This window comes from Aspergillus alliaceus, assembly GCF_009176365.1.
Source record: "Aspergillus alliaceus strain CBS 536.65 unplaced genomic scaffold BDW43scaffold_10, whole genome shotgun sequence".
NCBI classification, from domain to species: domain Eukaryota; kingdom Fungi; phylum Ascomycota; class Eurotiomycetes; order Eurotiales; family Aspergillaceae; genus Aspergillus; species Aspergillus alliaceus.
This window is the reverse complement of record NW_022474693.1, coordinates 423,366-435,663: the sequence shown is the minus strand read 5'-3', so window position 1 is coordinate 435,663 and position 12,298 is coordinate 423,366. Positions and strand designations below refer to the sequence as shown.

The 12,298-nt window shown below is 48.8% G+C and overlaps 4 protein-coding genes and 1 non-coding gene across 5 annotated transcripts; 2 read left to right on the top strand and 3 right to left on the bottom strand.

Moving 5' to 3' along the window:
- Positions 1 to 276: 276 nt before the first annotated feature.
- On the bottom strand, positions 277 to 1,979 carry BDW43DRAFT_268759 (uncharacterized protein). The gene has a single exon (XM_032041154.1). It carries the CDS (start codon positions 1,850 to 1,852, stop codon positions 530 to 532), a length of 1,323 nt encoding a protein of 440 aa, XP_031902822.1. The 5' UTR covers positions 1,853 to 1,979; the 3' UTR covers positions 277 to 529.
- A 14-nt stretch (positions 1,980 to 1,993) lies between these two features.
- BDW43DRAFT_268757 (uncharacterized protein) lies at positions 1,994 to 3,876 on the bottom strand. The gene is made up of 2 exons (XM_032041153.1): positions 2,650 to 3,876; positions 1,994 to 2,603 (listed from the first exon to the last, which is right to left on the bottom strand). The coding sequence occupies exons 1-2, from the start codon at positions 3,652 to 3,654 to the stop codon at positions 2,559 to 2,561; spliced, it is 1,050 nt and encodes a 349-aa protein (XP_031902821.1). The 5' UTR covers positions 3,655 to 3,876; the 3' UTR covers positions 1,994 to 2,558.
- Positions 3,877 to 4,400: 524 nt separating this feature from the next.
- Positions 4,401 to 6,869, top strand: BDW43DRAFT_268752 (BAR and SH3 domain-containing protein). Its single transcript, XM_032041152.1, has 4 exons — positions 4,401 to 4,725; positions 4,839 to 5,156; positions 5,219 to 5,335; positions 5,385 to 6,869. Exons 1-4 carry the CDS (start codon positions 4,615 to 4,617, stop codon positions 6,270 to 6,272), a joined length of 1,434 nt encoding a protein of 477 aa, XP_031902820.1. The 5' UTR covers positions 4,401 to 4,614; the 3' UTR covers positions 6,273 to 6,869.
- A 1,924-nt stretch (positions 6,870 to 8,793) lies between these two features.
- BDW43DRAFT_t60 lies at positions 8,794 to 8,881 on the top strand. Its single transcript has one exon. It is a non-coding gene; the product is annotated as a tRNA-Lys (tRNA).
- A 271-nt stretch (positions 8,882 to 9,152) lies between these two features.
- BDW43DRAFT_298564 (uncharacterized protein) lies at positions 9,153 to 11,768 on the bottom strand (the record flags this gene model as incomplete). The annotated part of the gene is made up of 3 exons (XM_032044575.1): positions 9,153 to 10,426; positions 10,457 to 10,954; positions 11,243 to 11,768. The coding sequence occupies 3 exons, from the start codon at positions 11,766 to 11,768 to the stop codon at positions 9,153 to 9,155; spliced, it is 2,298 nt and encodes a 765-aa protein (XP_031902819.1).
- Between the last annotated feature and the right edge of the window lie 530 nt (positions 11,769 to 12,298).

Sequence of the window (12,298 nt, the reverse complement as noted above, 5' to 3'; positions counted from 1 at the left end):
ACGCTGCGGAGGCCTTAGGCAGTCATCACGATGCGTTCCGTGTCTTACACCAACGACATTTTCGGTCTAAACAATGGTTGGTATACGGAAGAGGCTGCCGCGGAGGATTAGTTTTCATCTTGATACCACCTTAAAAAAAAAAAAAAGGAAGGAAGAAAAACACGCTGAGATCAGCCGATATATTGACCATTGGGTAGATTATAGACACGCATCTACAAGTGGACAGGATATTGAGATTCATTTACGACCGCAGGTAGTCCGCTCTCGACAGCTAATTTTCAAACTTTTTCCTATATTATATTCTTTTCTGGAGACTTCATAGGTCTGAGGGATGCTACCAGCTCTATCTTACATTCCATCTGAATGAAAAACTACCGACCAGGCCACCTATTCGTGTCTAGATACCCATCTTGATATGCCTTGCTGGGACCGTACGCATCGATATTCTTCCGTATATCTTAACCAATAGTGACGGTAGCTGCAATCCCCACGGATCACTGTCTGGTATCTGGTGTCAATTCATAAATGCTTAGTCGATGTATAATGGCTCCAAGTATCGTTTAATCCAACGGATCTTTCCCTCTGTGGGGTCCATCACCGCTGCAAAATGAGTCATCTCGTTGGTAGTTGGGTATGTTGTCGTCCATTGAATAACCTCCTTCAGCGAAGCCGTGACTTCAGAATCTACTAGCGAATTAGAGCTAGGAGTCGACAAAGAAGACCCATTTGACGTGACCTCCGAAGACGAATCGCCTCTCCGCTTCTGAGAAGCTCGCGTACGTCTCAAAGGATCTTGACGGGCAGTCGAGTAGTTGTTTCCCTGGTTTGTGGCGGTTTTTCGAGATTTCTTGAGTTTCTTATCCCAGTGGGCCTGCATTAGATCCCTCCGTTCGTCACTATCTATGATAAGATCTGCAACCGAGACAGGCGCACCGGTCCCTAGAGCTGCGCCAACATGGTCCCCTTGGTGACCCTCCGTCGACGTAGATGGCGTAACATGGTCACTATTGGTTACAACAATGAAAGATGAACTCCGCTCAACATGCGCAGTTCGATGGTCCTTTTCAAGCACGACTACGTTGACCCCATCGCAAAAAATCAGATACGCCGCCGTGGATGGCGTACGCATTACCACAGGCCAGATCTCGCCTAGAGAAGCTCCAGACGAGCCATCAGAGGGAGGGAGGATATACCCCCGCAGCATGGACGAGATAGACCTCCGCAGCCCTAACAGAACAAGCAAATGGCTTCCGTAATAGCGGTAGTTGCGCACCCAGCTACTTGTATTGTGATTGGGGCGAAAATTCAGAGAAACGCTGAGACCCCTCCTGACGCCGGTTAGGACGCCCACGAAGCCGACATATGCGATATTCGTTGCCAGGATCGTGTTGTGATCTGGCCCGCGGACGTATTCGAAACACACGAGCAACTTCCGGAGCTCATCCATGCCCCAGTCTAGGGTCCGGAAATGGAGCAGCCGCGACTGCTCGCCGGAGGTAGTGGCGAGTTTCGTTAGGGCTGCGCCGCTCGTGCAGCCCATGAGCAGATCTAGGAGGACGTTGAATGAGATTAGAAGGTACATCTCGATCCCTGTGGCTTGGCTTATTCCTCTGATTTCGGCGGTTTCTTCACAGGAATACAGCCGTTGTAGAAATAGGCGTGAGAGCCTTTTGATCCATATTAGGGAGGCTTTTGGAAGGGCTTCCGTGATGAGTTCGTCGAAAAGGCCCGTGATGGAAATTAGCTGGTCCCGATAGTCTTTTGCGACATGGACGTATCTTTCCACGGGAGGAAGAGAGATGTCAATTTTGTAGATTGGAGGTATTTCACCTAGGGGCATTGCGTGCGCCATGCTTGGTGATGGCAATTGCGGGTTTGTGTCATTCAGGGGAGTGTCATTGTCCTTTATCTATGGTGTTAGGTAGAAAAGAGAGAGTATTTACGTAAGGCTGAGGCATCCATGGAGGGAGATCCCGCCTAGAACACATGACGTTGCGCTGCTCACTAGTCTGGTAACTTTTTACTTGCGTCCAATTATCTGCTATCTGTACATTCCCCTTATATGATATAGAAAAATGCGTTTCAATGTCTAGGGTATCAATAATATACTAACCCTGCCCTAGACTCAAGAGGCTTCTCGCAACAGCAGTCTTAAATGCCCCATTGATACGAGAAATATCATTAGTGCTATACATGACGCATTCAAAGGTATCATATAGTAATATTATTTAGGTTTTAGCCGCCCCGGAGGCCAGAAATCGAAAAGATCCAGTGCTTCAGAAGTCCAGGGACCCTGCTCATGGGGTTGATCTTCTTCCATGCAATTATTTAGTGGGCTTTTGAAGTGCAGTGATCGCGGTCGAAGGCCATCTGCGCTGGTTAGGGTGGTGGGATCCGAGTATGACTTGCGGAGTCCAGTGGAGCCGGACTTTGGCAAAGCGCCTTGTGCGCGGTGGCTTACTGTAGCTGGTATTTGTCGTGTGGCCTTACTCTGGCCAACTATTGAGTCACTTACCATCTCATCTAATGCAACCATAGTTGAGGCAGAGGGTATAAAGTCAGCGTTTGTTGACACAGGACCCGGATCCGTCAGATCGATCTCCCTAGGATTGTCAGCATCATGCGTTGATGGAGAGATGCGGAACATACTAACTGCGGATTCTCTTGCGCCGACGCGTTTGCCTTCGGGGCAGGAAGCGATACACTCGTAGATGTTTGACCAGGTAACAATGCGCTATACAATAGCTTTCTCCTCGGACGCTCTGTGGACAGTCGGAGCGTGTTGGTTGGAACCTCTGCATGACTGCTTAAAGATTTCGTTGCAGGTGGTGGAGCATTACTCGCGGGTTTTTGGGTCTTCTCAACATTCGTGGGCTCTGCTTTACCGCCCAATGCCACGTCCGAGGGAGGTACTGTAGTTGACGGAGCTTTTACCGAGCCTGTGGTCTGCTTGGGTCGTACTGTTGGTTCTGTAGCCACAGCAAATACTGTCGGTTTAACGACGGAAGATTCTCCAGACAAGTCGATGGTTACGGGCTGAGGCCGATTCAAGCTATGGGCGCGTGAGACGTTCTCCGATGCGACCCTTTGCCTCTTCGCAGTTCTTTCAGGTGATTGTGGATAGTTTCTACGCTGCTCCGGTGGGTGTCGTTCTTCATACGGAGAGACTAATCGTCCAATGGGTGTCTTCTTAATTCCCAAGAGATCATTGAGTGAACGTGACGACTGCGAGCCGATCGAAGATCGTACTGGAGTAGACGGGCGGAAGGACGGGGTCGGCAGCTCCCCTGGCTTCGATGGCGATCCTTGGCTTTTCTTGTTGCTATAAAGGGTAGATAGATCGGTCTCCGTCTTCTCCATAGGCTCACAGACTTGTATCAATACGCCTCTATCCAGTTCCAGCTCGTCCCCATCCTGAATTGCATCGTCCTGTCGCCAATGAAGGTCGCCGATAAAATTTCCTGTGATATCGTAGGCCATGACGCGTTTGTTGAACGTGTGGTATCTGAGGTACCCATCTTGCCAGCGTTTGGCTTTGCGGCGCACATCATGGGTATAGAGACATCGGAACTTGATGACGGGCGCGGTGTTCTGACTTGCGGGGACGCTCAAGCCGGGGGTGGCACGCGGGGCAGACGATAAGGGGATTGACATGATTGAGAATGGGAGGGCCAAAGGTTGGCGACCCACTGGCCGAGCACCATCTGGTCGATAGGCGGGGGCGATGCAGTGGTTGACGCTGTTGCTGGCCGTTCTTTCAGTGAGAGAAGGAAGAGAGAATTAGCGTCGGAATTCCACGAGTGAACGCGGCGGGGGTGCGTTTGCCTCAGGCCTACAGGCACGTCTTTTAGTGCCGAGAGCCGCGGGGAGTCTAGACTCGGTATCGACTGATACTGGTATAGTATTATTGAGATTCCTTTGGATACTACTTACTCTCTATATATAAGACATTATCTATTAAAAGCTCCTCTTATATGTTGACCAGTAAAGACTTAATCTCATCTAGTGATCCTTCCACTCCTTTAGAAAATGCATCTGTTAAAACTCACCTATTAATAGCCGAGGCCCTCTTGGCAGGCTCCATTCCCAGCCTTAAGAGTTCCACTGAGACTCCTAAACCAGCGAGTTCGAGTACCATGGGACGTTCTGTGTTTGGGTCCAGGAACTGAGAATTCATTTGTTCGTACTTTGATTTCAAGTCAATTGAGATAGAAGACATCGAGTGTTCGTCAGATACATCTAGACAAAGTAGGAATTCAGTCATTCATTCATGGAGGTAACGATCGACATGGATATACTGTACTTGTACAGTACTGTACATTTAATAATTTGATGGCCTTACAGGGTTCACTTGAAAATGAAACGGCGATCCGATGGTGGCTGCGTCATCGTTTCTCTCTTTTCTTTATTAAATAAACTCGTACTCCCCTTTTCTTTCTCTTCCTTTACCTCTCCGCTCGGCATTCAGGTACATATACAATTACAGAGGTCATTGTTCAAGACCCTTCCTTCCCCTCGCGATCGGATAAATCAGGTCTCCATGTTTCAACCCCTTGTTCTCTCCCCGCCTTGAAGCAAGAAACTTGTCTTTATTTCCACCCCCCAATCAACACCATGTTATCAGTACAAAGACATTTCGGTAAATTGATGAAGAGGTCCGCCGACGAAAGCCAGGTGGCTATCCTCCTCAAAGATTTCGATGAAGCAGATAAATTATTGGGCAGGGTAAGCGCAGACCTTGGAAGCATATCGTATACCTACACACAACGGCAGTCCAATCGCATCTTGACTTCTGCCCTCCTGTCGTGTTCGGATAGGCTAACCACTCGTCTGACAAGATCATTGATTCTACGAAAGCTTGGCGAGATGCTTGGTCCTCCCTCCTCGCCTACCAGGCGCGAATGCTCAGCGAATTAGAAGGATTATATGCTCCCATTGTTGCCTCCTCCGACTCCTCGACAGCTGGCAAAGGTGTTCAGACGCCCCAAGAAACATTGGCCCGAACCGCTAAGCTAGCGCAAGAATATGAAGAGTTGCAGAACGAGCTCTTAGAGGAGCTCAATGCCATCAATGAACGTATGATCAAACCCGCCACCCAGGCCAGGGACTATATGAAGCCTTTGGAAAAGACAATCAAAAAGCGGGACGACCGAAAGGTAGGCAGCCCCCCCCCCCCTTTAATCAACTCGGAACGAGATCTAAATATACGACTTTACAGCTAGATTACGAGCGCTACCAAGGTCGCGTCGACAGCTACTCGAAAAAGACGAAGCGATCGGACCGGGACAATGCATCGCTGACCAAAGCTGAAAATGATCTCGCGAGAGCAAGAGAAGTATGGAGACCGACATACCTGCCCCAAGTCGCCACTGACCAAAAACTAGGAATATAACGCCGCAGACGAGCACTTGCGAAAATGCCTACCACCAATCATCACCGCCGCATTCTCTCTCCTCCCGCGTCTCCTAGCCACCCAGATCGAGATCCAGAATACCATGCTAGCAAATTACTACACCGTGGTCCAGAACTATTGCGAACAGGAGCACTTCCCCTCACCATCACCTCCGATGGAACAGATCATCCAAGACTGGGAACACTCCCATCTACCTATCCAGCAAGAAGTCGAAGCACTCGGCTGTCTCGTAAACGGCAAAGCAGTGCGTCTATCCCCAGGATTGGACGATCAACGAAACGGACACAGCCGTCTACCGAATGGATTCAACTTCCGTCGCCCCTCGAGCAGCAGTGCCACCGGCCCTGCACCGGCCCTGCACCAACCAACCTCCCCTGGCCGTAAACTCTCCGCCCCGTCCCCAGTCTTCGAAACAAAACCATCCCCAGTAATGGAAACCAAACCCCGCATGAACAACCTCGCCTCCTCCCCTTCCTCTACCCTCGCCGTCCCAACGGCCCATCTCACCCCACACACCTCAGCTTCAGCTTCCTCCCCAGCGGAATCCTACACCTCAGCCCGAACAGACTACTTCAGCCGCAATCAACATCCCTCGGACAGCCCCGCGACATCCCCAGGTTATGGGGTGCTCGCGGCCGCGAAGAAGAAACCACCACCTCCCCCTCCGAAACGGATCGGTTCAAACCAGGGCTTATACGTCACGGCTCTCTATGACTTCGGTGGCCAGAGCTCCGGCGATCTCGCCTTTCGCGAAGGGGATAGGATTCGTGTTGTGAAGAAAACGGATAGTACAGATGATTGGTGGGAAGGCGAACTCCGTGGTGTTAAGGGGAGCTTTCCGGCTAACTATGTGGAGTGAAAAAAAATATATATATGGCGAGTTTACTTTCATTCCGGAGTTACAGGGCGAGATAATGAAAGTTGGACAGGGGAATTGTCCGTTGTTACTTATAGTTCATTGGCACTTAGTTTCGTGGCTCCCTGAGCATGATGAGATACTCTATTTCCCTTGTTTATATCTCAGCATGTACCTATCTTCAAAAAGGAACATGAGAAGCATGACTGAATGACTGATGAATTTAATTCAATCATTAGAATCGTATACCTCCGGTGACTACCGTTTACTATACTCTATGCGAATTAGAACTACCTACTTATTGCCTTTTTAAGACACTAGGGCTTGGAATAGTAAGGTTCGAGACTCGTCTCATCCGAGTTGTTCCGTTCTTTCTTACTCAAAGATGTTGAAAATGTCTGCGTATGGTTGTGCATCAGTATATGGGGCACTCGACTAAACAATTGGTTATGTAGGTGAGGGCAGAGACTTGAAAAATAGGGAAGATCTCTATAGATAGATGTGATTTTATTTAACTACGCCTATTCTTATTTCACCTGAGAAGAAGAAAAAAAGTACAACTATGATGAACGGAGCAGAACCCCTACGTCTACGTGGCTACATAATTTGAGAAGGTTCCAGTTGTAGACACTACACTAAATATTTACTAGTTTAATACGCTACTATACTTGAAGGTCTGATATATCTTAGACCAGAATTTATAGCCACTTCTATTCCTAAAGTAGGAAGTTGATTTACTCTACAGATCATTCCCATTAGGTCCATAGTCCATACTTTATACTACACAGATTCGACTTTGTCCGCCATACACTTGTTCCCTCCAAACGTAGTGATGATACTAGCAGCAGCCTACTAGTGTCTCCTCAAATTGCTGTAATAGACGTATCTATCCCGTGTTGGTCCTTGAAATATTCCACCAGGCTTGGAGTCATCCACGACAAGTTATCACACTATTCCTGGTACCTGGTCTCACCATGGCTGGGCCCCCTGTCGCGTCGATTTGGAAAGTAAGTGCTTGCAAATCTTTTGAAACAGAGTGAGGGCATACAGCAGAGCATGCTGGGCCCCCCACAGCCTTCAATGCACGGTTAGATACATTTTCTGGCAAGTCAAACCATATAATGGTTTGCAACAAGCACAGCGGATATCCAAGCTTAGGCATTATATCTAGTTTACGAATCCTGAGCCACTCGTTATTCGTCGCAGTCATTGCGCATGTTAGACACAGATGCAGCCCAAGCTTTCCACTCCAGACCGGCATATCGTGCGGAGATAAGCAAAGACTGGGCTTGAGTGGAGGATAGCAGCACCCACAACAATGCGTTCGTCTTCCTTTGAGGCTAGGAAGGAGGATTCGGGACTGCGTCTTGAAAACACGCTCAAGCCAACCTCCCCATACATGGACCCTCTGCAGGAAGAAGCCCCTCAATAGCTTCCTTTAGGTCTTTCCTCCGGACCAGGAACCCATCTTTTTGCCATTTGTCTGTTTCCCATTGGAGATTATCCTTGATTCCCGGTGTAATGTATGCGATCACTCTGAGAGACAATCGTGTCATGGACGCGACTTTTGGCAGAAGACTGGAGTGGGCGAAGCGATAAATTCCCAATGCATCTTCAGGTCGCGCTGGACGATAATGTATGCGGAATCAATCGTGCTGTTCATCCGACGCTCGGATGTTCTCGATGTCATTCTTGTACAGTTAGAGATATGCAAGCTTTGCTTTCCTGTTGTACTGTTTTCCTTCTGCAGATTTGACCAGAGTTGTATGAAATTCACCTGGCGATATGCGGCGTCCGAGAAGCAATCCAATCCTTAAGGGCATCTGCCTTTTCTAGCAATGGATGCGCAGAATGCTCACTAGCCTGACTAAGAGATGTTTTGACCGACTAATGTACCGTCCGGTCTCCAATAAGTTGGCTCGTTTTGATCAGTAATGTAAATTATATAGCTGTCTGCTTCGGACCAAAAGGTAGGCAATTTTTGGCCTTTCAAAACGTCATCCAATCTAATTAGACAGCCAACTGTCAGCTATGGTACATTCTGCCGAGTATGAAAGGTCATACATATACCATGTGACAAGTAAACCCTGCAGAGCTTGGATCTCTGGCAGTATAGACCGGAGTATATCACGTATTAGTTGGATAGATTCAAGGCTTTCAAAGAAAGGGAAGTTAGGGGGATCATGGGCCTTCATATAGGCCTCATGACCAGGGGATTGGGCGCTTTTGTTCGATTCAACAAAGGCACCTTGGTCTATTCACTAGATATTGCCATACGCCTGCGAATGTAGTGGTCATATTCGATATAATATAGACAGATACGATATGCTACTCAATAAAGCATGCCTAGGCAAAGCCGTGTATCTATGCCAAGTGCTGCTAGGGAATCTAATAAAAGATTGTATAGCTAGCCTACAAAAAGTTGCCGGGCTTTTAGATGAGAATGGTGTATACTATTAAGGTGGCTCTTGTCTGTGTATACAATCTATGACTCGTATAAGATTATAGCAGCGGTTGACCGCTAGCCCGGTTAGCTCAGTTGGCTAGAGCGTGAGACTTTTATCAAATATCTTGGTATCTCAATGTCGGGGGTTCGAGCCCCCCATCGGGCGCTTTTTTATGCTGTTTATTTTCTATCATCTTTCTTTTTTCTCCCCCTTTTGCTTTCTTTTTACCCTCTCCCAAAATTAGTTTCGGTCGGTTTTGTTCTCCCAGACTATATGGAGGAAGAGGTGTTTGATTGAGTATATAACCTATTTAACTAACACTGGCTAACAAATGCAGGAATAGTGGTTTCATTCTAGGTGCATCGCCCAGAATACGCTCAAGGAACGAAAAGCGAGAATGGCAAGCTACCGCTGTTCGGCTTTTACGAGGTCCTACCTACAAAAACGCTCCATCTGGAGCACTGTCGTCGGACATCTCCGTGCCCATTTGTTGACGCCGGCTGCTGAGAAACATTTCCACCATGCGTTTGCTTGATATGGGCGTGTAGCTGTCCTGGGATAAAATATATGGCTCCTTGCTGTTGCCATGTCCGTTATTAGTCCTTAAGTTTTCATTGGTAAGCCTGATGCTATCACGATGACGACCGGATCGAATCGGGGCGACTCTTATATCCTGGGCTGGGGACCATTTGGCGGAGGATCTACCACACTTTCCACTCAGGGTCAATCTTTGGGACATCTCCCTGGCTCCTCTCTTGGGCGTGGGGGAATCAGGCATCCAGGGTCTGTTTATCGGCCTGTACTGCATGGGCGACAATGTATTCTGGTCAACCCGAACGCGGGTCCGATCAACAGAGGAAGACTGGTCGCCAGTGTTTGGAGAGACCGATATAGGAATCGAAAATGAGGCAGCAGCGCTAGAGGGATGCTCTTTCGAGACCGTCACTAACGTGCGTATACTCGGAGATCGACTGAATGGTCTAGAGAAATTGCTTTCCGTTCCAATCTTGCAAGTTAATTCTCCACTTGAAAATAGGCCATCGTGGCCTGCATTGTCCATCTCGCTCGCCAAGGTGCCACTGTCGGCCTGTTTTTCTCGTGATAGAAACCTCCTCGGCCTGGGAACATTGGCCGCATGGTCGTATATCTGTGCATGTTCTCGATAATGCTCTCTTGTCGGTGTGAGATTTTCGATTCTCGCCATCTGTGACTGCATCCATTGCTGCCAATCGGCACTTGCTCGTGCTTGGATCTCAGAAGGTGGGAGACGAACATTCCGCTTAGGGGAGCTATATGCCGACCGTTGGCTTTCATAGATTGTAGCTACTCCTGGTTCATCTCTCGGCTCGGGTGACCTCACTTCACTTTTACGATTTTGAGTGGCCGGAGAATTACCACTAGTTGTCCGCGAGTAAATGCTAGGGGAGCTAGAAGTGTCCACCCCCTGACGTTCGGTACCAAATATGTCTCGAGAATCATCTTCAGGGGCATTTTGAATACTGAGCACCGCTGGGCGCTTTTGAGGGGTTAGCATCCCACCAGGGGCTGTTGCATATGACCCTGGAGATGTGATCGAACCATTACTGGGAACCCGACGAATAGTTTGCCTACTGCTGTGAGGGTGCAGGGATGATGCCCGCATTGGGACAGCACGATGCTCTCGGACCTGTCCAAGAACTATCTCTTCGGTATCCTGTGTACGACTCTGCCCTATTCGCCTCATTAGTGCGGCATACAGACGTTGGCCATCAATGGAACGCTCCGGTACGTCTGGTTCTGAAATGGATGAACATTCTTCCCGAGGGGAATTGCTCGGAGTGAGCAACGAAAGATTCGGTCTCAAGTCTCGCTCGTCAATGATATCTAAGTGGCTTTGGTCGCCTGCCTTGCGCATAACAATCGTATTTGCTACCGTGGAATCGGCCCAACTCGTAACACGCGAACGGCTGGTTGCAAGACTCTCAGAACTAGGAGTATTTCGGAGTGTCTGAGGATGACTGGAGTCAGCGAGCCTTTCAGGGCAAACCGCATTGTGATCATTTCCAGCTGAGCAGTCCCCATCTTTGTTGGATATTGTCGGGAGGGTCGGGCACTGCTTCTGGTCCACTGGGGATGTCTGTATATGGCTATTCTCCGCAACAGATTTCGATAGTCCGAAAACCCTCTTGATACCTCTTTTGATGGACGACGAGAGGGAACGCGTTCTACCCTGGGCCATGAGATTCCTATACGAATCCACTGAGGATGGCGTACTCGCTACATCCATGCCAGAAGCGCTACTGCTTCGAAAGGTCTTCCTGAAAGGCTTATGCTCTCGCCTGGGTCTGGGGATAGAGAATTCTCTGCGCTGGTCAGTGTCATCTGCAGAGCTTTGCAGGAACTGGCTACGAGCTAGCTGGATTGCTGCATCATGGCTCTCCATATGTTGAACTGTACTGCCACATTGGTGGTTCCCCCTGAGGAAGGAAATTGAGCGTTTCAGGGCCCCGCCTGAGCGTGACATCTCGGGCACTTGTGCTTTGTCACTAGTCGCATAGCCATGCAATCGAGAAGGTACTCCGTAAGAGATGCGAGAATAACGCTGTCCTGTAGCAAACATCGATCGTGACTTGCGCAGCCGGCGGTATGACGACGGCAGAGAAGATCTACGGCCATCTAGACCCCCGAACTCACTAATTGGCGGCAGCGCTGCAGCAGAGAGCTGATCATTATTGTTATTTTCCGAGACCCTCGCCGTTGACAGCTGGGACCGCGATACGGTAACAATCGACCCGGTTTTTGAACTTTCCGTATCGCCGCTTGGCCTATGTCTCTGCGGTACTGCCATGCTACCGGGACCACCGAGGCGATCATACGAACGTTGGGAATCAGTGGAAGATCGCTCAGTAGAGCGTTGCATAGCCAGGGACGCCGCTACGGTTGCATGTTGCTTGGCAATCTCCGGGTCAAATGGCTCTCCAGAGAAGGATGTCTGGTGGCTTCTTCGGATAGAGCGACTTGATTTGGTTCTCCTCAGCCGATCAGTTGCGCTGAGTGACATTGCGGGAAACATAGCAGTGCAATCACGAAAGTACGGATATGAAGTGGTGAAAGAGGTGCTTTTAGAATAGTTATTGCGCGAATGGATAAGGTGCGACTGGAAGAACGCACATGATTGATGGAAGTCTCCCATCCCGAGGGATCCATGGCTGCCAGCATGACACAAGGAAAGTGCGATAAAGCCGTCTTCCAGAGGTACTGCGATGTAACGCCGTTTCCTAGTTTGACATTCAAGTAGAACCTCCAACGGGTAAAGAATAAGTGGGTTAAGTAGAGCTCAATCCATCCATGATCCAGGTTGAGATTGCCTATTTTGGGTCCCTTGACTAATCCTCCATTGATTCACTCTGTTTCCTGTCAATTAGTAAAGTAGCTCGGCCAAGACCTGTGGCTGTGAGTCATGCCTTCAAAGACCATGCCATGTCACCCTGACACATCTAAATACGAAGTGTCAGTAGTACAGATTGGAGCCAATCAGCAGCAAAACAAAACAAAACAATGGAATGAAATAAATATAAAAGAGCTTTTGACATTCCTGACACA

Excerpts from the sequence above, each read along its gene's own strand:
- BDW43DRAFT_268759 (XM_032041154.1), bottom strand. The coding sequence starts at position 1,852 with ATGGCGCACGCAATGCCCCTAGGTGAAATACCTCCAATCTACAAAATT.
- BDW43DRAFT_268757 (XM_032041153.1), bottom strand. The coding sequence starts at position 3,654 with ATGTCAATCCCCTTATCGTCTGCCCCGCGTGCCACCCCCGGCTTGAGC. Across the intron at positions 2,604-2,649 it reads CGCAAGAGAATCCGCAGTTA|GGAGATCGATCTGACGGATC; the intron begins GTATGTTCCGCA and ends TGACAATCCTAG.
- BDW43DRAFT_268752 (XM_032041152.1), top strand. The coding sequence starts at position 4,615 with ATGTTATCAGTACAAAGACATTTCGGTAAATTGATGAAGAGGTCCGCC. Across the intron at positions 4,726-4,838 it reads CAGATAAATTATTGGGCAGG|ATCATTGATTCTACGAAAGC; the intron begins GTAAGCGCAGAC and ends TCGTCTGACAAG. Across the intron at positions 5,336-5,384 it reads ATCTCGCGAGAGCAAGAGAA|GAATATAACGCCGCAGACGA; the intron begins GTATGGAGACCG and ends ACCAAAAACTAG.